The sequence below is a fragment of the Lissotriton vulgaris genome, chromosome 7 (genome assembly GCF_964263255.1).
Source record: "Lissotriton vulgaris chromosome 7, aLisVul1.2, whole genome shotgun sequence".
In the NCBI taxonomy this organism is placed as follows: domain Eukaryota; kingdom Metazoa; phylum Chordata; class Amphibia; order Caudata; family Salamandridae; genus Lissotriton; species Lissotriton vulgaris.
In genome coordinates this window covers 1314195871-1314221398 of record NC_141695.1, presented here as the reverse complement: position 1 = coordinate 1314221398, position 25528 = coordinate 1314195871, and the positions used below count along the sequence as shown (strand labels likewise).

The following is a 25528-nucleotide window of genomic DNA, read 5'->3' as shown; positions in this document are numbered from 1 at the left end:
CGTCCTTACTGGCGGCTCGTCTAATCCCTGGTCCTCTGCTCACTGGCCCCTTTCTTTTGGTCCTCCCCCCCTCCTGTCTCTTCAGTCCGGACTTTGGGCATCAAGATCAGTAATGATCTGTCCATCCACGCCCAAATCAGTTCCGTTGTGTCTTCTTGTTTTTCCTCCCTCCGCCTCATTCGCAAGATCTCCCGGTTCTTTTCTGTTGATGCCCTTAAAACCATTATCACGGCCCTTATTACATCCCGCCTGGATTATGGCAACGGCTTGTACGTAGGCATCCCTGCCTACGAAACTCGCCGTCTCCAGGCCATCCAAAACCAGGCGGCCCGTCTTATCCTTTGTCTTCCCAAATCCTCCCACATCACACCGGCCCTCAAATCCCTCCATTGGCTCCCGGTTCTTTTCAGGTCCCGGTTTAAATTAGCCTGTCTGGCTTTCCGGGCGCACGCTCGTTCTGCCCCGCTTTTCATTAACTCTCTTATCTCCTCCCACGCTCCCAGTCGCTCTCTCCGCTCTTCTTCTCTTTCTCTCCTTCATGTCCCCCGCTTCTGTAAATCCCGAACCGGGGGCACCCGATTTTCTGTCTTGGCCCCCCAGATTTGGAACAATCTCCCTCTCTCCATCCGCTCTATCCCCATTTTTTCCCACTTTCGTAAAGCCCTCAAAACTTTTCTTTTTCTTCAGGCATTTCCCGGCTAACCTCCCATGGGACCCTCTGTAGAAACTGTTGTGCTCCTCAGCGCCAGGAAGCCGCTTGGCCGCAGTGCGCTTTAGGAATTTCTTTTTCATTTCATTTCATTTCAACTATGGCTGGTTGTTAGAGGGAAGGAATAGTAAAGGGTCTCAAGGAGAGAAATGAGGTATTTATTGGAGGGGGAAACAAGAGAAAATGTAGTGACAGGAAAAAAGAGAGGAAGAAGACAGAGGGACACAGCCATGAAGGAAACAATATGCCAAAAGAAAGAGGGGAAGGGTTCTGGGGAGAATGGGAAGAGACAGCAGTACAGTTTGATGCCAGCATAATGCATTTTAACTTTGTTTTATTGTGGAATTTTTATAGCCTATGGCTGAAATGACTGAGAGCAGGGGAAATAGAGGGAGGGGTAGAAAAGGAGAAAGAGATGCAAGTGGCAGGAAAAGAGAGAGAGTGCAAGATAGAAAGAGTGATATTATAACCAATTAAAAAAGGAGGTAAACAAGACACCTTTATAAGGGGCAAATCGAGGAAATAAATGAGAGAATAAAGCAAAGAAAGAACAAGAGTGGGAATAATAGTGTGAGAAAGTGCCTCTTTTGCATGGTTAGCCCTCACTTTGTGGCTGGTTTTGATGTGGTTTTGAATGTTGTGCACATGGATTCCTGCCAACCACAGCCCCTGTGTCAGTGATTCTTCCCTAAAAACAACTCCCTAATTGGTACTTCTACCTCCTGTAAGCCATTGTAAATGGTAACCTGTGAACCTAGGGCCTGCTGTCGAAGAGGGTTCCCTGAGGCACCCCTCACCGTGACTATGTCACTGCCCTTGCAGCTTGCATGCCCCAGTGAGGGAGAAAACAACAAAGTCGACATGGCACCCTGCTTGGGTGCCATGCCAACCAGCAATGCCTGAAGGCATAGGTAAGTCACCCATTTAGCAGGCCCCACAGCCCTAAGGCAGGGTGCACTATGCCTCAGGTTAGGGGCATCTCTTTAGGAGCAGATGTGCCCCTACAATATTCAGGCTGATTCATTGTTATTATAGTTGTCAGGGAAGCCATAGATATTACATGGGCTGGGACCTCAAAAAGTCTAATTCCACAACAACACGATGGCTTCACTGAACACAGGAGTTTTTGGTACCAAACTACTCCTTGCAAAAAAATCCACACTAAAGTCAGTGTGAGATTTATTGTACCATGTACTCAGAGGGCATCTCAGACAGGCCTCCTGAAAACCTGTCAATCTTGGTGTGGTCTCTGACCGGATGTATGTAGCCACAACCAGACATGTTTCTGGACACCTGGGTAGAGAGCCCCTGGTCTCTGGGACCAGAGACAATGCACATCATACCACCTCCCCAGAATGAGCCAGTGCTCAGGAGGGAAGCTTCAAAGGCCTGCCACCTTTGTAATGCGACCCCCCAGCCTCTGTTGCTAGAAGTAGAAGGCAGCCGGTGGTTTACACCCCCACTTGGGCAGGAAAACCGTAGGGAAAATGTAAGAAGAATAGGAGGTGTGCCCACCTCTGCCAACTCAACTCATAAGGTTGGATGGTGAGATGAAGCATAGTTTTCAGTCTCTGCCATCTTGAAGATGAGGGGAATCCTCCAATCAGGGCTAGGTCTATGCCCCCCTCCCACAAGAGTGATGGTGATGGAGAATCTAGCTTCTGAGACTAATAGAGCCTCTAGGAAGGGAAAGAGAGGCAGCTGACAAAAAAAGGAAAAAATGGTGCAGATAAGAAGAAACAAGAAAGACGGTCAATACGATACTGAGATCATGTGAGAGAGATTTGAAGAGACTTTAGTAGGATTGCATGACTGTAGCTTTAAACCTCACAGTTTCCATGAAAATTGTACTTTAAAATGCATCATTTTACATTGATGTTATCAATTCAATTCAATTCAAAAAAGTCTTTATTTCGATTATTCATCATAAAAGACAGAAAGTTATAAACAATGGCCTACAAGAGTAAAAAACTCATCTTTAAGACTGTCAATTAAAAACAGTTAAAATATAAATAGCAAAGATGCTTTAAAACACAATAAGAATGGATTAAATCTAGTATAATCACAAGACTTTTTATGAGAACTAAGAAAACAGAGCGTGTATAAAACTTATTCAATCAATCCAGCCAGTTAATACAATAATTCATTTAGCTCAAGGGACCCACTCTTTTTTTCCCGAATAGCCCAAGCCCAGCTCAAGAATTTAGATACCCCAATAACAATAGTCTTGTTACAACCTGATTTTAGCAGCCTTTTAGCGGCCAGTGCAGAAAAGGGTACCCAAGGATCTGCATAAACGTTTAAGCCACGTACTTCGGGGGAGCTGGTAGGCTGGGCAAACATCAAGAAGGTGGTTAATATCTTCGATATGCTCAGAACAGAACAGGCACGCCGCACTTTAATAGTAAATTTCCTTGTGGGGAGGGTCTCAACTCGGAACTGATGGTAAAGCTTGCAATCTCTAGGTTTAGTTATTAGATCCCAATAGCTTTCCATCAAAGATTCATCTTTAGAGTCACAATAAGCTTTGGTCAAAGATGAACCAGTATGAGATGAGAACCACTCAGTTTTGATAAGGTTCCATTATGCAGCTTTGAAGGCAGATTTGGATGGAAATTACACCGTTTCAGGGCAGTCCCCTAAATCACTCATCCCTATCCTGCTAAGCAGGGCTTTAATACTGCTTAGCCATACAATTTTGTTTGCCTTGTCCAACCCCCTAACTTCAGTTAGACCCTTGGCAAATAAGGAAAGTTCGGGAGTGATCCATAGCCTCCTCCAGAATGCCAACATCCTAAACCGGGCAATGTCCTCAATTGGCTGGCAACCCAGGTCAAGCAAAAGGGAGATCCGGGGGGGTTGATTTAGGGAGGCCTACAATCGATCTCAGAAATTTATTCTGGGCCTGTGATAACTGGGACAAATTACACGCGCCCCATATCTCAGCCCTGTACAGAATGGCGGGAATAATTTTGGTAGTGTACATCTTGACAACTGGAACAATAGGTTTAGTGATTGATAGACTGTTCGCTGAGGCCATTGACGATGTGAGGGGTCTTGAAGGGTCTTACAGGGTACCCTGGTTCAGTCACCTCAGGAGGCTCTTGAAAAATCTAAATTTGGAGGCATTATGGGTTGATCCAGCACGCGCGACCTTTCCCTCAAAGAAGGCACTCAAAGATATTTACTGGCATTGGATCACTGAGAGGAGATCCGCTATGGTTGATGGTCCTACCATGACACTGGAATTTCTGGTTGTAAAAGATGTCCCTAAATATGAAGCCTATTGGGACTTAATTACCAAGCCAAAGGATCGCAAACTGTACCACCAACTACGAGTAGGCTTGTTACCTGTGCGGCGGCTTACGCACTCTTGGACTACTGGTGGTAGTGATAAGTGTCCCTTCTGTGTAACAGCAGTGGAAAATATTGAACATCTTTTTTTCTGCTGCCCTATGTATTTGTTACCCAGGAAAGTTTGGCTTTTACCAGTCTGACGGTTACTAGGCACCAGCTCTGCTCTTGCAGCGTTTAGGATACTTAAAACTGATACTTCCCCCTCCATCGCTATTGGTGTAGCAAAATTTGTGGGTTGGGCGTGGTCAATCCGAACCCGTAACCTTGGCAAATGATGTTTTTATTGTATAGTTTTTATTACTATTTGTTTAAAGTAGCACTGTTTTTATGTAGCAAGGGGTCTTCTCGTTCATCAATGTCTAAAAATGTAATACTTTTTTTAACTTGCTTTATTTATTATCTTATATGTAAAATGAATCGTTTTTTTAAATATATATGTATTCGTCTTTTATGATGTGAATCGAATAAAGACCTCTTGACTGACTGATAAGGTTCCAATATGCAGCTTTGAAGGCAGATTTGGATGGAAATTACACCGTTTCAGGGCAGTCCCCTAAATCACTCATCCCTATCCTGCTAAGCAGGGCTTTAATACTGCTTAGCCATACAATTTTGTTTGCCTTGTCCAACCCCCTAACTTCAGTTAGACCCTTGGCAAATAAGGAAAGTTCGGGAGTGATCCATAGCCTCCTCCAGAATGCCAACATCCTAAACCGGGCAATGTCCTCAATTGGCTGGCAACCCAGGTCAAGCAAAAGGGAGATCCGGGGGGGTTGATTTAGGGAGGCCTACAATCGATCTCAGAAATTTATTCTGGGCCTGTGATAACTGGGACAAATTACACGCGCCCCATATCTCAGCCCCGTACAGAATGGCGGGAATAATTTTGGTAGTGTACATCTTGACAACTGGAACAATAGGTTTAGTGATTGATAGACTGTGTTCCTTTAACAGGACCCCAGCTAATTGGGAGTGCTTCAGCACCAATAATTTCAGCTGGGAAGACCAGCACAATTTCTCGCCAAAGGTGACTCCCAGGTAGGTAAAGACATTGGTTTGCTCCAAGAGTTTTCCGCTCATGAAAACTCTCGAGGATATTGGCCTAGCCCCATGAAGGACCATAAACTTTGTCTTCTCAATATTAACTACCAATTCATGGTCACGGCAGAACTCTTCAAAACGAGACAGTGCAAGTTGGAGTCCCTGTCTTGTCTTGGATAAAATTAGTGTATCGTCCGTGAACATGAGAAGGGGGACTCTTTGGCCTGCTAGCTTGGGTGCATCTGTTGGCTGGTTGTCGAAATACCGCCCACTCCGTAGATAAAAAGGGAAAACAATGTAGGGGCTAGGACACAGCCTTGTCTGACACCCTCACCCACTGTAAATTATCGGTAACCTCCCTTGGCTTTCCCCATCGGACTTGGGCATAGTTGTACCTATGGAGCCTGATCACCAGTGCAATCAGTTCTTTGGGCATTCCCAGTTTCAACAAAACATCCCAAAGTTTAGTTCGTGGGACTAAATCAAATGCAGATTTTAGATCTACAAATGCAGCGAAAATCATGCCCTTTCCTAACAGTACCTCCTTCCAGTAAATCATAATAAATCTAAAGGCTTGATCCAATGTCCCCATGTGGGGACGGAACCCAGCTTGTAACGGAGAGAGGATACACTCCTCATCCATCCAAAGCTGAATCCTGCCCAAAATTACTCTTGCTGCAACTTTTTGAAGGGCGTTGATGAGGCTTATTGGCCTGTAGTTCGCCGGAGCGGAACGATCACCCTTCTTGTAGATAGGGATCATTTCCACCCCGCACCAGGAGGGAGGGATTGGCGCTCCCCCAGATATCCCATTAATAAGGTTCGTAATATAGGGGATCCATAAATCAGAGTCCTGTTTGAACAGATCCGACGGGATGCAATCGGGCCCCGGAGCCTTACCACTAGGAATGGCCTTCAGTACTACCTCAATCTCTTTAGTATTAAAGAGCAGAGGCGGGTCTAGGAGAAAGGGTACGGGGTCGGGAGCCTTAGTGTAATTACTATTCTTGAATTGGGCTTCAAAGAAATCAACCCAACGATGGGGCTCTACATTATTAATTGGGATATTTGAGAGTTGCCCGTTGCCCCATTTAACCAATTCCCAAAAACGGTTCATATTTCTGTCTTTACATGCTGACAGAAGATCCTGCCAGTGCCTCTCATCCCAGACCCTTTTAGCCTTTTTCAGGGAAGATTTCTAAGCTAGGCAGGATAGTTTAATAGTACTATGGTTCCTTGCCTTAATTGCTACCACCACCTCTTTATGGGCGGCTTTACACGACGCATTGTACCATGAGTTGGGGTTCAGGGTAGAAAGCTTTTTAATTGGCTTGTTATTTATAAAATCATTTTTTAAGGATAAAAAAAGGTCATTATGGACCGTTGTTATGTGGGCCTTACAGTCCTCTTGTTTTATAAAACTATTATGTTTCTTTAGCGACCCCGAGACGAGGGCCCTGATCTCACACACTTTCTTCTCGTCCAGAGTGACCTTGGCCCAACGTACCCTCCTCATGTCATTGGCCACAATTATTTGATTCAGGCCAGTCTCAACTACAGATTCACATGGGGTATGAAAGCTCGTATCCTTCAAAGAGAGGACCAAGGGAATATGGTCACTCTCGGGGTGGCTTTGGATGACCATATTGATGACTAAGTGCCAAAGCTGGACTTTCACTAGGATATAGTCAATTCGACTTTTTGATTAACCATTGTCAAAGGTCTCCTCGCCCCCAGCGATGTTATCAAAAACTTTACAAATGATTACCTGGGCCAAAATAATAAAGGCGTGCTCACTTGCTGCAATTCTGTTTTGGGTGGTGGCTATGCAAGGACCAGCTTGCAACAATGGTGGAAATGGACGGCACCCGTGTTAGAAATGGGTAGTGGTCATCTAACAAATTCTGGGCACCTGCACAATTTTTAGGCACACAGATTCCCTAATACTAATCCTTTAGGCTCAATTGGACATGTTATTGCTCTGTGCTATTATTCCCTCACCAAATGGTATGGAATATCCATCCAACAAGGTGGTTAACCAGAAGTGCCCAACCCCAGCTTGGTGTAGAAAAAAACTTAGCAGGAAGGTGGCACTAAGTTATGTGACATAATCTGATGTTCATGCCTCCTCTGACTTCTCTGTTTCACCCAGAATTGAGTGACTCTAGATCCTCTGGCTCTCAAACATTCTGCTTTCTGATTTGTACATATGTCTAATCAGGAACCATTGTAGACTAATGGGGTTTTCCCTGAAAGCATTGGAGGACCTGGGAATAAATTTAGTTAAAGCAACAATTGGTCCCGACCTATTTATTTTCATACCAACTTTAACTGTATGTCTAATCAGGAGCAAGACCCACTCTGCACATTGGAGGGATTCACACCCAGCAGTTATTTCAGAGGTGATCTGCAGAGAATAGCCTATTTACTATTTGAATCAAAATCATTAGGTCCAGGTTCTTTCAACTTCTCTCCATGTTCCAGCTCGTGAATACTGATTTGTATACCTGAAAGGTCATTTAACTCTGCCTCCTGGTATCTCCGATATGGCCAAACCAGGTTTTTCAGCCTGCAGTTCTTGTGGTCCTTTACATTCTGCAGGAGGACCTCTTTCCTCGTCCATGTCCTCCTAAAAGGAGATTTTTTCCTATCTCTGATACTACTGTGCCATGGATTGACCCAGCAAAGATGAGCTGCAGTCAGTTTACCTGCACACTTCTCGTTGTGTCCCTCCTCAAGAGACTAAAAATGGACCTCTGTGACCTTCCAAATCATGCATGCTCACATCATAACAAGCACTCCAATGTAGAGGCACATCCAGCAATCTTGCTGCAGACACCAATAGTCATTCCAGACTAGACTATGTTGATGGTTGTGATGTTAGCAGGCTGATAGGAGTCACCAACGGATGTCGATATCAGTTGCTTTCTGACTCATCTGCTCCCACTGAGGCAGATCCAAAATCAGATTTGTATTGACCAATGTGCAGAAACCTATCTTAAGACCATTTTAGGTGGAAGAGAGTCCACTTCTCAGAGCAGCAAAGATGGGAGGGTCAGAAAGGAATCCGCAGTTAGATAGAGTCTCTACCAGAAACAGCATTGCTGAAGGTAATTAAATTTTTCTTCTGATAGACTTCTAACTGCTGTTACCTTACCTTTTGAATGGATACAAAAGCAGTAGCTTCCAGGGTCTGTCAACTGGCTCAAACCAAAAAAGTCCTTCAGGACAGAGTGGGCAAAATGCCTATCTCAACGGACGGGGCTGTCCAGACACAAGTGTTTTGTGAATGTTTGCAAAGACACCCACAAAGCCCACAGAAAATTTCCAGGACATTGCATGTGCCAAATCAGTGGCTCTGCTTGAAGGAGCCTGCTAGTCTTCAAGATGCTGCTTTTTGGTCAATATGTAAGAGATCTTGATGCAAAGCACAACTCACTGAGCGATGGACGTCTTCTACACTTTCTTGCGTTTTATCTATCCATCTTGAATCCAAGAAGGAGTTGGTGGAACACTCAGTGTTCAATGGTAGTGATGTAAAAGATGAGACGCCTTTTTGCACCCAGCCGATGTAATCTCTTCACCTCCTTGAAGTGGTCAGGTAGAGAAAAGAATGTTAGGATGGTGATGGTTTGGGTTAGGAGGAGAAAAAGAATGTCAGAAGGGTGATGATTTGCCTGACGTGAAAAGGAGTCACTACCTTTGCCAAAAGGGGGCACACGTCCTAAGAACAAAGCTTTTCTGGGTATAAATTGGTATAAGGAGGATTAACAGAGTGGGCCTGTAGCTCACTCATTGTCTGATATGAGGTTACAGCCACCAGAAAGACTGTCTTGAAGGTAAGCAACCTGAGGTGGCAGCTGTGAAGATTTTCAGAGGGAGAACACATAAGAAAAGTCAAAACTAAGGGGCTTATTTACAACCCTGTGCATTGCCGAAACATCACTTTTGTTGTTGTTCCGCTGGCGCATAGTGCAGAGTCATATCAACGAGGCCATGCAAAGTCGCTCAGTGGCATTTCATGTCCTCATACATAGGGTGTGAGGCAATGCAGTGCAAGTCGCTGCGTTGCCTCAAACTGCATCACGGAGGTGGGCCATGGGCATTGAGGTAAATGTTCTCACGCAACGCCCATGGCTTTTGACACATTCCCAAATTTACAACATAGCGTAAATCTGGAAATGCATCAAAATGTTGCGCCTCCCCAGTGGTGGGGTAACGAGGAGAAATAATTTTATTTCACATAGTTTTTCCTCTTTCTATGTGTGCAGCATTCTACAGGATGGATGGAAAGAGGAACAATCATTCCTACAATTCGGACAACCTTTCAACATGGTGTAAGAGTGTCTGCATTGGCGCAAGCAGCCTTTCATGCTCCACCGCAGTAAAAGAGGACAGGAATGCACTGTATCTCATGGATACAGTGTATTCCTGTCCTTTTCTTTTGACGCAGGGCGGTGCAGCAAAGTGATTTGCAGCACTGTCCTACACCAAAATGTGTAAATAAGGCCCTAAATTTAAGTCTCACTATAGCATAACAAAAGAAGAAGGGGTAAACAAATGATGTAACCCCTAATTCATCACAACTGGTGAGTCACACAATGAAAGCAGGTTCAGCAAATGTAAAAAGCCCAAATAGCCAATAGGTACGCTTTGACTGTGCGGAAAGCAATGCCCTGCTGGTCTAGGAACAATACAAACAACAACACCTTAGACAAATTGGAATGAAGTTGATCAGCTTGTTTGATAATGCACCAGGCCACATACCAATCCCACAAGCAGGCACATACTAAATTTGTAGTGAGACACTTGGCAGTGGGACACTTGGCTGTCAAAATAACATTCACGACCTCGGAAGGGAAGTCAACAGCACTCAGCTGCCACCACTCAGTCTTAAAGATGGAGGTTGTGTGTTTAAAGGTTCAGGTGCAGAAATCTGCCCTGCTGCTGCAACAGCCCTACTGCTCTCAAAGGGGAAGCCTGACCAGAGGATAGATGCATATGCTGACCTAGTAGTGGAGAAGTGTGGCTCAATGGTTAGAGTGGCAGACCCAGATGCAGAGGTCTGGCCCGGGACCAGGGTTCAATACCCCGCCTCGGTGGGTCTTGGGCTCAATTTCCTCAGACTTTATAATAATTGCCTCGGTGCCTATTCTAATCATGGGTCCCACTCTGCAACTCTGGGCAATAGCTTGCTTAATCTCCACAACGGCCCTAACAGCACTGGGATGCCTGGCTTCACCTTGGGGGTGCCCATGAGTGGACATTTCACAGGGAAAAGCCAGGAAGGGTTCCTAAGCGGTATACGTACAGCGCCGGGACACTTCCGTTGGAGGTAGCTGTGCGCTTTACAAATGCTGGTATTATTATTATTATTATGCCAAAAAGTTCAGGAAACCAAACTATCCATGCCCAATTCAGAACCACTAGCATGACATGGACCCAGTAGTTCCTGATCTTCTTCAGAATGTAGGGCATGAGAGGTATCAGTGGTAAGCCATACAGGAGCAGAAGAGACCTTGTGCCACATCCAGGTGTAACTGCGATTTATGATCTGTGTGCTGTTGAGTACATCTGCCCTGGTGTTCAAAGATCTCATCGTGCTGCATCACCAAAAAAATTCCCTTGCATCCCAGCCATGTCCAGAAGTGAGCCTCTTAGCACAGATTGCATGACTCCACCCAGCTCTGCTTTCAGCAGTATCACATGATGTTTTTTTCTGTGAATACCTGAAACCACCTTCCTTCAAAGGAAACAGGAAGGCGTCAAACACCAAGCGAATGGCTCCGAGCTCCAGCATGCTAATGTGGAGCCGAGCCTCTTTCAGAGACCAGAAGCTTCTGATCTCCACCTCTCTCAAGTTACTGCTCCACCACAGAAGTGAAGCATAAGTCAACACTGTCAGCTCTGGGTGAGATAGGGAGAGGGGTCTGCCACTGGCCCAACTGCAGTTCAGTAGTCACTTTTACAGTCTCCTCCAAAATCTACAGATGTCCCTGGTTTTGTGCCAACTGGGACTTCACATCCAACTACAGAGCCTGCATATGCACCTGGGGTGGTTGATTAGTGGGATGAAGGAGGCCATTAGTCACAGCAGCCTCAGAGGCATCCTTACTGAAATCCAGGATTAAGGCTAAAACCTCAAATCATAGCCTGAATGTCCTGGACTATCCGGTAATAGGGGGAAGCAAAATTGCACCATGTGCGAAATGCCTCCGATGATCTGTGAAGAAGTCAGGTGTGACATCAGCACATTTATAGTGAACCAAATGATGTTAGGACGTTCACCGTAGTCAGAGGTGGGTGACTACTGCATGGGGCAAGTGGCCTTCAGAAACTAGTCATTGAGGTAGGAACTGGAACTCCTGATGGAGAGCCATGACCATCACTTTGATGTACACCCAATGGGCACTAGTGAAGCCAAAGGGGAGCACAACTAAGTGAATATACTCCTGGCCCACCTTGAACGACATATAGCACCTGTGGGCCGGCAGGATGAGGATATGAAAATAGGCATTCTACAGGTCCAGTGCTATCATCGAGTCTTCAGGGTCAAGTGCAGACAAGACTGAGCAAGTTGCAGCTATTGGTGATGTGGAAAATGTCTACAATAGCCATGGAGGGAGCAAACCTATGGGTGCAGTTCACATAGCACAGGCAACTTGCAGTGGCCCTGCTTCCTTTAAAGTATTCCTCAGCCAAATCTGCTTTTTTCCCAAACAAATGGAAGCCAACAGATGGCATGACCATCAGGCTAGCCTGTATGTTTCCCACAAATCCAATGGATTGCATTCAAGCATGCCAACAGATGGTCATATTGGTGATAATGTCTCTGCTTACATTAGTGTTATCAAGCCCACAATGATGTGCCAGATCTGTCCTGAATGGCCTGCAGAAGGATGACATGAGCCTCCACAGAAACGTTTGGCAAAATCTTCAGAAATAAGTCATGTAAGGTGTGTGTGTGTATGTAAAACCCATGAAGGTAAATGGCATTCAAGGATCACGATGCCAGACTGATAGACAAGAAAACCTGCTCCCCAAAGGTCTCAATATATTTGGTTTCATGATAAAGGAGAAGCGGGGAACACATTTTAGGGTCACCCTGGCTTAAGCCTGCAGTACCAAGTTCTTGGGTGTGTGATGGTGGGTCAGAAATGCAGAATCCCGAAGTGAAGGCAATGACGAAGTGCAATTTGGCATTATGACCAGGGGCCCCAAACAAGGCGTCGCTTAAAATACCATGAGAGTGTCAGTGAGGCCCTCAATAAAGAGAAGTTAAAACTCAGAAGAACTAGTCTGGCCCAGTTGAAGCACCTCAACCAATACATTAATTTTGACTCACTGAGTGGGGAGCATTAGATCCAAAACGTCCCCAGCTCTCTGCATCACCATGGTAAGTGAAGCACTGTCCTCAGTGGCAGGGCCCAGAGACGAGATCAAGCCAATGTCTAGAGAACTGTCCAGTCCACTGGCATCTTCGAGATCCTCATGCTAATTGTCCTCATGGTAGGCCTGGATTAAATTTATCTCCAGTATCATAAATGCCTTATTTCGAATCTGTCCCAGCAATATGCATAACAGTGTGCCTTGAGGCAAGGTCACTGTATCAATATCAAAAGGATTGCCCATGAGTAGCGGGATAATCAGTGTTGAGTGTGGCCTCCATTGGCATGACACTGCCTCGGAGTCTGACAGAACTATGAGTCGCCCGTCATTGGTGGCATCAGCATGAAAGGATGGCTCTTTAATGTGGAACATGTCACCAAGAGGGGATTCAGTACTAAACAAGAACAGGAACAGATTCAGAAGTCCCAACTGACACAGGGGGGAATGGATCCAGATGAGAGGGCTCTCTGCTCCTGGGGTTGACAAAAATATGTAACATTGCGTTCTGAAACTTTTAGATTTTTTGAGAACTTGCCCAGGATCCCGGAAGTTCTGGCTGACTTGGGGTAGATTAGGAACTGGCTCTGCAGAACAACTTTGACAGTTATTCTGGGAGGCACAATGACACCCTCATGTCCTCTATGTGGTGATTGAGAGTGGCAGGACCTCGACAATGACCTGTAACACGAACAGCTTTGGCAGTGGGACTGTGATCTTCCCTGTAACTTTGCCCAACCTGCATTCTTGCAATGTTCAGTGATAAAGGTCATCACCTCGCTCCCTGATAGCCTTCATATGCATCAAGGCTCAACTGCTGCAGTTCTTGGACTTATGGTCTAAACCCAGACACCCCAGGCAAACCAAGTGGGAACCAATCATAGACATTTGTTTTCAACATTCCCCAAAAGGCATAAACCTCGTAGAGTATGGAGGTAACATTGCTGTAACACTCAAGAAATGTTTTGGGGGAAAATTACATCAAAGAACTCAGGCTCAAGGATATTTGGTGTACCTTAGGACCCACATTGGTGGAGTGGGATTAGTGCTCATGGATGGTACCTATATAGGCTTGTGTATGTCACTTCCACTGTGCAACAACATTGACAGAGAGTTACCTGTGCCACCAGCTGGCATGGAGGGGTATTGTTTATTATTTTCAGCATCTGGTGTGACACCTTGGAGAATATTCAAAAGGTAATGAATCTGAAGTTAGATGTGTTTATCAGAACGCAAACAATAAATGATTCTATTAACACTAAGATTCACAACTTGATAGAGATACAGAGCTGAAGAATATTTGGAAACACTGACCGAGCAAATCACATCCAAGATGATGTCTGTAGGAATTGCGGGCTTTGATAATTAATTAAATCTAAACTGGGATACAAAGTTTCAAGAGAAAGAAAAGCCTGTCTCCACCTCTGTAATAACTCACATAGTCACCATTCAAGTACAAATTATATTCCTGGTGCCCCAAGTATCTAAAATATATTTTACCTACTATATTTGCTTACCATGCCTTTCTAAAGAACCGCAATACATATATTACAAGGAAGGGATCCTGAATTATTGGCATGGTCATGAATAAAACCTGATATAATATTACACTAGATCACTTTTTAAAACATACCGGAAGCATCGAGCACTTGTAAGCACCCATCTTTCACCGATGATGACTCCTCCGCACATGTGCTCGGAAAACAACTGTACACTGACCATCCAGGGCCATTCTCCTTGCTGGATGTCCTCTCCAACACTGGTTTGATTACTGAGCACTGTACTTCCACACTCTAAAAACAAAAAGACATTTCCGAATGTGAGTTTGAAAGATAAATTGTGCTATTCTTTTTCACAATCCTAAACTCTTTGTTTCTGTTTCTATAGTTTATATAATGTCAATGTTTAAAACAAGCAGCTTTCAGCCCTTAACCCTTTCTGTGCCAAGGACATAATGATTCCATACTCCACCAGGTTGGCAGTGTGTGGAGGACGTAACTGTTACTTCAGCTTTACACATGCCGGAAATCCCTCTGTGGGAGGGACCCAGGTCAGGCCCTCCCACACTGGGCTCCATTGCCTGGCCTGCCGCACTGCCAAGGATCCAGGATGGAGGTCTGTAAGGCCTGGGGAGAATTCCCCTGCTTGGCCAAGTTTAGAAGCTCTGACCGGGGCCCGGCGGGCCCTTGAGTGAGGGCCCCATCTTGGAACCCACCCTGCAGATCCCAGCACCGGGATGGAGTTCGGGGGCTTTAGGAAGCCTCCCCTAGGTGCCTTAGTCTCAGATGGCTTGAATCCGAGCTTATCCCTAGCCTGCGGCGTCCCGGCAAGAGAGTTACAGGACCGAAATTATCTACCTTTCAGAAGATTACCTTTGGCACACCAGAGACGTTTTATCTAATTTATTGGTCTTGACGACACTACCCGCACATGACCGTATTTTGACCTGCCTATATCGGTATGTAGTCACTGAACAATATTGTCCCCAAGTATTCGATTCACCTCTACGTCTTTTATTTCAAGAGACATTTTCACTCATGTGGCAGCCCATTACCGTGTGCTCTCATATACCCGTAGACCAAGTTATAAGAGTAGATTCTTGTGTGACGCTACAGTACAATGAACAAAATAAGTGCATGTGCCGCTACCAGGTAAACATGACAACTATTTGGTCATAACATATGATCAAAACAATATGTTTGTTGGCTTTAATTCCAATTACTTTATTTGTTTCTTATTTTATAATTTCCACTTCTATTTGAATATGTGATTTATCCAATTATTGTACAAATTTTAAAACCTTGTGTACACAACAGAAAATGACACTCTTTTTTATCAAAAACAACTTTCCTATTTACAATAATGCATTCAATTTGTACATTCAAACCTCGATCATTCATCAATCATACCAGTACAAACAAAACAAAGATACATCAATGGTTCGATATATGCTGGAATCTAAATATTCACAGCAAAAGCCAAAGAAACGTCACTTCAAAATGTAATAGCGGTCAATTGTGATAATATGCCACGAAAAACCAATCATCTACATTTGCCACCAGAGGCCGCTTCCATTGTGTGCGTCCTCTCGTGTGTACCAGAACTCCCAATGGGGAAACACGAACGCCACCAGGACTTAAGAAACAAGGTAGTGTTCTGGCTATCTAAAAATACACCTCTCCCACCCAACATTGATGGTACCATACTAAGCGTCAGAAGGGTGGGCTGGTTAGGACCCCTCCCAAAACATATTATGGGCGATCTGGTACTTGTTAAATTTAGGAATGCCCATGTTGTCCCATATCTTCAATCTCGACAGCCACAGTTAGGAGATGGGCCTATATCCACCTGGAGCCTAACTGATTTCTAGCCTAGAACATCTTATGCTCTGGCGCCTTGCCAAAAAGAACTTAACAATCACTGGATGGGCAGAACTGAACATGTACCGAGTGGTCGCTTTATCTCCACGCTTAATTAACTTATCTTACTCCCCCGCCCCCAATGATCAGTTGATTTATCTTATTGATTTAATCCTTTTTTAACACACGCCATTTTTTACAAAATGAAAACGTATTGATGTATTTGTTTTTATTTACGTACTGTTGTTGCCTTTATGATTTATTATAATTTTTAAATTGAATTTTATCTTTTATGTTTTTGTGATCGTATTGTACATGCTTTTATGAATTGTTTTTACATTTCGAATAAAGCTAATGAAACTGAAACTGGTATGGCAAAGAGCTTGCACTCTGCCAGTGACCATCCGAGTTGAGGGCCTGCCATTCGGCCAACCCAGCAGAGCAAAGGCCGAGCAGCCTTGACAGCTTGCGCCCCCAGTATTCGGACCAAAATGGAGGAGAGGTTGGGTGGCGCCAGCTCCCAGATGCTGCCTCTCAGTGTATGCCCTGTGTGCCACACTGTCACCCCTCCACGCAGCGCATTTCTGCAGCAGCTCAAAATGAACTTTCCATGGGGTGTCGCCGCTGCCCAGGCCGGCACTGCTGCATCTTGCTCCGGCTGTGCCTCGGCCCGCCTCTCCCTCCTGTGGAGAAGGTTGGGCAGGTTGGTACCCGTGTGACAGCACCTGACCCCCAGCAAACCCACCAGGTGGGTGTCCCTCCTAAGAAGGCTACCTAGGGGGGCAAAGGATTAATTAATAATCACCAAAAGCTCTTTTTCAAAGCATCATCCCATCAGCCCCTGTCAACTGTGGCAGGTGTATACTGCACAACAGTACATTGCTAGCTTCTAATTTAGCGGCCCCTGCTGCCATAATAATGGAGCGTATAATCCATAGTGAGACCTAGTTCACTGGAGCATCTCAAGTTCAGAAAGATCTGCTCCTTAAAAGTTACACATGTTTTAATCATATTTGAACATAAAAGACAGAAGTTGATCTAACACCTACTGTGAATCTCACGACTGTAAACCAATCAATCCCAGTTTTTTCCAACATTCCAATGCTTGACAATCCAGGCTGAGGTTTAAGAACACAGTTGTTTCAGAATAAATGCAATTTTACACACTCCTACAGAGTAAATTTGTAAAAGAACGCCCCTCAAAAGAAGTCCATCTTGTTTGAAAACAAACTCCACCTATGTTGTACGATATGCACTGATAATGAGGTCAAAACTCGATCTAATTATTGCCAAACCGGGTTCTAAGACTCTTTGACAGGTTGATTGGTCTGAATACATACATGCGCCTTTTATTTTCCGAACCTAGTTAGTTACACTGTCACACAAAGCCTTAGTTTCTCTTGTGCCTTCCTCTCAATATGTACTCTAACATTTTACACTCAGACCATAGTTTTATTACGTGTATAAAAGCACCGGAACCTGAATGAGGACGGCAGTTGTGTGCACCTGCCAGCTAATAATATACGTAACTCAATTAAACTTTTTTACATAGATGATGTGCATCATTAGCTACTAATTTCTTACTTCCAATCTATATTTCTAAGTGACGAAAAACTATCTATCGAGTGTAGCAAGTGTCAGCTGAGCTTTCTTTTGCTGTAGCGGTAGTTGGCAAAGATTTAACAAGTGATTTGCTCTATCGCAGTCAAATTTGATACACCAGAAATTGGAGTTTTGTATCACAGTTAAGAGAGGTGCATCAAAATCAAAGATAATGCTCTTCTTGGTTCTTGAAACCAGTAGCTACGGCAGTTCGGAGCATTTGTTCCTCACATTATGTCAGCAGGACTGTGGTCATATAAAAGAGCTCCTAATGGCATATTTACAAATTGATTTCCTACTACTTTTAAAGATGTTAAGGTGATCTTTGCAATTATGATTTTTGGGCGGAGACAACTCTGACCGACATCATAATCAGGGCCTAAACGTAAATGCATTTGGTAATAGCGGAATTAGCACAATGTGTTAAAAATACCACAGTCATTCAAACAATCAGAAATACTACAAAAGGGAGCACACAAAGAATTACTGCAGATGATTGTCACAGCTCAGATGTGAGTAAAGCAGAGTCAAGATAAAGTTCACCAGTCTTAGATTTTAACACGCAAAGAAACAGTACCTTTTGCCTACAGGGAACGCCTACCAAAGGAGGTTGCCCAGCCTCCTCCAGGCTCTGACGGATGCAAATGGGCCCACCCTTTGCCCGGGCATGTCCCTTGCAGCGGGACTGTAGCGCAGTTATGTAGCACAAGATGACAAAAATTAAACAGAGGATGATGGGAAATGCAGTTCGCCAGTGGCAGCAGCAATGCACACAGCTTCCCCAGCAGGTCAAGTTTACCACGTAGAGCCCCCCTAAGGGTCATGGGTTCAGCAGGGCTCAGCTGCTTCAAAACGAACAAAATGACGAGCCACCAAGCGCTTAACAATGGTCACATGACCACACACTTCAAATGCAGTGTAAATCTGAAATGAGGCTCTGTGTAGATGTGGTAACTCACAGTATTAATAAGTACACTTTTCTCCGTTGACACCTAATTCTTGGGAAATCAAAGCTGTGAAGCTCCAAGAACACTGCAAAAATACTCAGGAAGTTTGATCCAGCAGTCACAAACGCCAGATGTCTGTGACCTCAGTCTGACTCTGGTGACTCACAAGGAGGTGGGACAACAGGAGAGAGATGTTTCCTTTGAGTGGTGAGATAGAATATCGATTCTAAAATTTCGAATGTAATATTGAGTGAGAAATGTCATGGCATGGAAATATCGAGTGAAAGAATATCGATTTTAAGGCAAGTAATATTGATTTTTAATGTTTGTTATGTATTTAGCTACATATTTGTTATGCATTTGATTTATTTTATTTTTTAAAACATTTTTTATGTTGTGTAATGTATTTGTAAAATTTGTAGTAATATTAAAATTTTATTTAAGTAATTTGTTTTATTATTTTTGTTACCGGAGCGGTTGTGGGTATACAGGGGTACAAAATGGGTAGTAATTTAATTATAATACATTTCTATTTTTTAAATAAATATTATTTGTTTAATTAATAATTAATTATTTTTAATTGTGTAATGCATTTTTTCATTGTTAATTAATATTAATTATTGATTGTAATTATTATAAATAATGTTTTACAACACAGGTGCACCACAATATAGTTAACAATATCAAATCAGCAATGAGTCTCGTAAGATGATATTTCTTGATTCTCTGATCTTTATTTCATGCGTATAAATAGAACACCATACAGCTGACGCGTTTCGTCCCACACAGAGGACTTCTTCAGGGCTGTTAAACCAAAACCAAACATAAACAATGTGTGAGAAAAAGAGACTCATATAATTTAACAAAAACAAACATTTACAAAAGAAACAGTGCAACTTCTACAAAGGTTAAAAATTGTATATGTCATTAAAAAGACTGAATCATGGTGTAATTATTGACTCTGTCAACCTGATGTTTCTAAGAGAACGCAGTTCCATACAAGAATAGGAAATGTAAAGCAAACAGCTTAAAAACACAATTTATTTTTTCAGGAGGTATAACATACAAAGTCATTCCAATTTCACAAATTCATAACAGTATATCTACACAAGCAAATTCTTTAGATACAGAGGGTGATGGAGCTATTATTTTTTGCTAAAGTTTTAGCATAAAAAAGTGTGGGTGAGTATAAAGGATCAGTACCAGAGAGTAATTGCATGAGAGCATGAGTCCAGGAACACCCATAGAACAGCATAGTAAGAGCTGAATAAGTTTACGTAAAATGCTACTCAGTGAATAAAGAAAGCAAATGCCCTAATCTGGCTCCCAAAAGAAATAGAAGTGATGGTTGTTTAGAACAGGGGAGGGGGAGGAAGGGGAAAGGGTAGACGGGGAGGGGATTATGAAAGGGGAAGGGGGGGAGAAAAAAAGAAAGGGGGAAAAGGGGAGCAAGCGACAGGGACCACACATGCATTCATAGGTCATGAGCGATTTCAAAATCTAGGGATATGTACCTTGGATAGTATTTGGCGACTTCAAGTATTGGTAAGTGTTAAGCAGACTTCAAGTTGCATGAGTATTCAAAAGCTAACATATGAATAAGCCAGTATATCTCTAAGTAAGGAAGAGACAAGAAGTGAGGAACAGATAAAAAATTGCTTTATGAGTAACCGGTTGGATAAGGAATGTTTATGACTATCCATCTGATGATATCTACCTTTGATATCTTTGTGAATCTCAGCCTGTGCGTGGTCCTTTTTTCTTACAGATGAGTAAAACCAAGTTCTAGTGCCAAAAACGGAGTGGACTTCTATATCTAAGACCGTCTGTGAGAATAGAAGCCTAAAATGTACAAAAAGTCTCATATGAAGAATTCAAACGATCCAAATGGACCTCATCATCCCCCCCCCCTTTATTTAAAAGGCTAAAGGGAGGTGAAACCTGACCTTATAGACATTTTAGTCTAAGTAAGAATTTAGAGAGAAAATTAATTATCTCTAAACATCACAATCAAGTCATCATCATAATAAATGTACTGTTCAATCCCAAGTAGTTCATAAGGCTAACAAACTGTCCATACGCGCCTAGGGTTTGAACAAAGGACATCGGCTATTTTACCAATTTAACCAGTGTAGTAGTCTTAATGCAGGCTTACCAATCTGTGTATCAAGCAGCCCAAAGAAACTAGTTCTGTCCAAAATCAGGATATGTACAGATGAAAGGCGAATTAACAGATCTATAAAAAGGTGAGAGAAAATATGACTCTCTAAAACCTTGTGTGGGGTGCATAATAAGAATAATATAAATCAGTAGCTTAAATTGAACCAACAGAAATAAAAATAAAAGTCTTAGAAATTAGTAACTTATAACACCCAAAGCTTATAAATGCAATTGGGAGGTGTTTAGTGCAGTATTCTAAAAAACAAGGTTTTAAGATTGAGTTGTAGTTTGAAATAACAAAATTAAAAGTCTTGGAGAATTAGTGACTTGTAGCCCCCAAGACCTATAAATGTAAAAAATAAATAAAAGGGGGTTGTTCAGAGCAGTAACCTAAGTAAGGTTTAAGGTAGAGTCCTAGTTCCCATTATGTTTAAGGGAGAGGTGTTTAAGGAGGGTGTTAGTTGAACTGGTTGAACTGGTCCCATGAATAGTTAGGGATACCCCTCTAGCCACTAAGGATTAAGGGTAAAAGACCAAGAGCAGCTTGCCTGTCTAAATAGGACAGTCCTGTGAGGAATCATAGGGAGCCCCCAGTGCCTACCACGATAGGTCCTCTGGCAGAACGTGTTCATCTCTATAATACGGCCTCCGTTTATACCAGTTTAAATTAAGCCAGATGTAAAACACCTGAGTATCCCTTTGTAAAGCAGGTACTCAAACAAATCACGTGATACATGGGTCAAAACCCGGCGGACATCTTATAATAGGTTTGAAAAGCAGTGAGTCTGCACGAAAAGCGGCAAGAATGTAGAAATTCCACCAATTTGAGTGCCCCATGATGTCTCCCTACTGTTTATAAGCTTAAGTTTAGTATAAGGAATAATTAAAAGCTGAACCGGTCCCGCACAGGGTCATGTAACCGACGTCTTTCATTTATGTACATGATCGACCTATATCTAGCAGCCAAAATATCTTAAATTGCCCAAAGGTATTTATCAGTATTTTATCTTTTTTAAGCTGAGCATGCGAAAGTAATAAATCGAAGAATTCAACATGTAATCTGCATTGACGTCTAATGTCACGGGCTAAAGAAATGTCAGAGCGGCGGTCATTTTAAAGTGGTGAAGCTAGACCTATGTAGATGAACTTATGAGAGGATTCGAAATAGCAGTTGGGGAACCCGACATATATCATACAGCCTGATATAAGTCATAATTCATACCCGGGGAGAAACAAACGCTGAAAGACATCACCACCCAAGTGCCCATTTACAGTTATGCAAAAGCAGCCTTATAACACATGATAAAATGTGCAACAGCGGTGGCCGTTTTGAAGAGGATAGATCGAACCTATATAAATGAAGGTGCATGTAGAAACGAAGCCTAATATTAAGTGAACCGGCTGAAGGTCGGGGAGACCTATGTCTTAAAATAATATACTCGTTACAACGGCCAATCTTGGGTATACTAACAAGCACCTCTTATTTAGAGGATGCCAGTAAAGAGGCAGGTAAATGAAGGCTATAGTGGCCTTCAGGTTTATGAACTAAAATGGGAAGGATAAAAGGGGAGTACAAGAACAAGATAAATGGAGTAAAGACAGGAAAAATTAGTAGAAAAATATAGACACCATAAACTAACATGCATGAACATGTAGTGCACTCCTTTGATTATTCACAACGGTCTGTTCACATTGACTTGGTTACAGATCTTTGTTTATTGTTTTTATATGACCTAAAAATAAAGGTTTTTTTATTATTAAACAGATATCCATAAGCCAAGTAACTTAAGTGCAATAAATCTGTGCACACAATGCAGATGGTAACCACGTGGCAGTGGGAATGCTTTCAGGTTTTGTGGGCTAATCCCCATACCTCCATGCAAGCTTAATTCCAAGATCATTCATACAGATTGGACCAACCTGGGCAGGCTGTAGATAATACAGGGTAGTTATTCAAGGAAGTAATGTAGTTCATCATCTGTGTTATAACCTAGTTCAATACTATGTAATCTGCATATCCAGCCTGCCTCCATTTGTCTTAGGGCTAGCTCCCTGTTTCCACTCTCGGGTGAGCTGGCTCATGATCAATGCCGGAGAACCAGAAATCTTTTTCAGTTCTATGGTACTCCTGCATGTGATACGTCAATGGGTATCCATTGCGTCTTGCTCGGACATGTTCCTGTAAGCGCACTTTCAGGGCTCTTTTGGTACTTCCCACGTAAATCTTGTTACATGCGCAGCCCAAAACATATGTTACAAATTTGGTGTTACAATTGATTAGGTGATCAATGTTGTATATATTTTTAATATTAAAACAGAAATCTTTTGTTCTGTTTCTGCCCAGTTTGCACATACTGCAGTCATTGCATGTGTAGAATCCTTGTATAGTTGTCGTTAGCCAAGTAGATTGTATGGGAGACACCACATAGCTGGGGCATAAGATATTTCTAAGATTTTTGCCCCTTCTGTAGCATACCTTAGGTTTGGTTGTTACTGTGCCTCCTAGGCTAGGTATATCTGAGAGCAGATGCCAATGTTTTCTCAAGATATTGTGAAATTTCCTGCTTAGATCAGTAAACTGGGTACTGAAGGTTAATGGTCTGTTTGTAGGGTCTTGTGTAACAGTGGGAGCTAATGTATTTTTTCTTTTTACTTGCATCTCCTTGTTTTTAGCTTTTGTTAGTGTGGTAATGGGATATCCTCTTTGGAGAAAGCGCTGATCTGTTTCCTTGATATTTGCAAGGAAAACCTCCTCCGTGCTACAATTGCAGCGCATGCGAACCATGTCCCCATAGGGGATGTTATCAATAACATGCTGAGGGTGGGAGCTGTCGTAGTGGAGTGTGCTGTTACATGAAGTAGGTTTTCGGTGTGTATGACTATGGATTCTGTTATCCTGGATTAAAAATGTGACATCCAGAAAGTCAATCGATTGTTGATTATGCTCGATTGTAAATCGAACATTATATGGATTGTCATTCAGGAAGTTAAAGTATGCCATCAGATCTGGGGCAGGTCCATCCCAAATCATGATCATATCATCGATGTACCTGCCCCAGAATATCACATGATCCATCCATTTGGCCGCATAACGTCCTCAGGCATGCTCCTGCTCAAACCAGCCCATGAAAAGGCTGGCACAAGCGGGAGCAAACCTGGAACCCATCGCTGTTCCCTGCGTTTGATGATACCATTTGGAGTCATGGAGAAATACGTTTTTTGACAGTATTAACTCGGTCATTTCCAATAAAACACCATTGTGTAATAGGTGTGTGGTGTCCTCTGCATGAAAGAAAGCTCAGGAACCAGGAAAGTAAACCAGGAGGTATTTATTAAACCTCATCCACAGGAGACAGCATAATAACTGACCAAGAGGGAACACAACCAAGGCAAGGTTCCAGAACCACTACAGTAAAGGTTCTTGGTACATTAAAGGCACAGTAACTATAAGTAAGCACCTTCACATATCTCCCCCCAACAGAAAAATAAGAACATTAAGTAAAACAGATAAAACAAAATTCAAACAATAATGAAAGTGGAAAAGTCATAAAGCATAGTCTCTCAAATAGGAGGGTGGTCTACGTATTCTTTGACCTCTAGAGGGAAGCATGGGTAAGTTAAGATCATTGGCAGAATTGGAAAACATATGAGATAAACCTTGTCTATCATAAGAGAAATCAGGTACAGGTATTCTTGACTTAACGACAACAACTCTGCTTTTATTCCAAATTCTACCATCCTCTGTTTTAATGGCATTCCTGAATATTTTCACAACAGCTTTTACATCAGAGAATTTGGATTAATTCCTACAACCAACAGGAGCTTTGATGCGAACTAGGTCACCAACAAGAACTTTTTGAGCATTTACACACTTTCTCTTATCAAAATAAATCTTTCTCTCATCTTGCTTCCTCTCCTCCCTCCTTCGCCATTCACCTATTCCATTATCAACCAGGCCTTTATTAAGATCCATCCAACCAGGACACAGATAGGTGTTGGGAGCCCTACCTTTAAACAAAACAAAGGGGGATCTACCAGTAGTTGTGTGGGGAGCATAGCGATAAGCATTTATTCTGTCTTGCAGGACAGATTTCCAATTTAATCCAGATGATCTTGCTAACTGTATAGCCTCTTTCAGGGTTTTATTAACCCTCTCAATAGCACCGTTGGTTTCTGGGTGATATAAAGAACATTTTGTTATGTAAAATACCTGATTTTCCCATAAACTCTTCAAAAACCCTTGAACAGAATTGTGGTCCATTATCTGACAGGAGACTATTAGGGAAACTTTCTTTTTTAAAGATGGTATCTAGAAACTTTATTACTTCTTCAGATGTGATCTCCCTTACAGCGCTCACCTCAATCCATCTGGAATAGAGATCCATAAGGACTAAAAGATAAGGTGTATCACTTACACCTGACAACGGACCAACTATATCTATGGCTAGTTCATCCCAAGGATGTCTTGGAAGGGATCGCTTAACCATTGGCATCTGTCTAGTTTTTAGAATTGTATCACTTGCAGAACATTCTGGACAATCTCTCACTAATCTTTCTATCTCCAAATCCATCCCTGGCCACCAAAATTGCATGCGTAAAATTTCTTTGGTTTTTACGATACCAAGATGTCCAGAGTGAGCATGAGATAAAAGTTTTTTTCTAATACCCTGTGGAGGAACCATTTTTGTTCCCCTAGTTAAAAAACCAGAGTGAATAGAAAACTCATCAGAAACCAAGGTCCACGGTTTCTCTAAGCGAGAATTATTGCTCAAGGACAGCATAACTCTTTTTATTTCTTCATCTTTTTCAAGTTCATCTCTCCACTCCTTTTCCTCAATCGCTCCCTCTGTAATCTCACATACATTTATAGATTCATCACAACAACCTACAACATCATCTTCTTCAAAATTCTCTTTCCCAACCATTCTCGAGAGACAATCAGCAGATTTGTTTGATATACCTGGAAT

The 25528-nt window shown here is 42.7% G+C and overlaps 1 protein-coding gene and 1 pseudogene across 2 annotated transcripts in view; both read right to left on the bottom strand.

The window, feature by feature from the left end:
- The window catches only part of LOC147703580 (transmembrane protease serine 9-like), a 1394371-nt gene that overhangs the window by 1101220 nt on the left and 267623 nt on the right, over positions 1 to 25528 (bottom strand). For both annotated transcript variants that reach the window (XM_086931925.1, XM_086931926.1), the window contains exon 5: positions 14127 to 14286. In XM_086931925.1, coding sequence (XP_086788051.1) covers positions 14127 to 14286 — 160 coding nt within the window. The remainder of the gene's footprint in view (positions 1 to 14126; positions 14287 to 25528) is intronic.
- On the bottom strand, positions 22606 to 23727 carry LOC147703581 (uncharacterized; annotated as a pseudogene).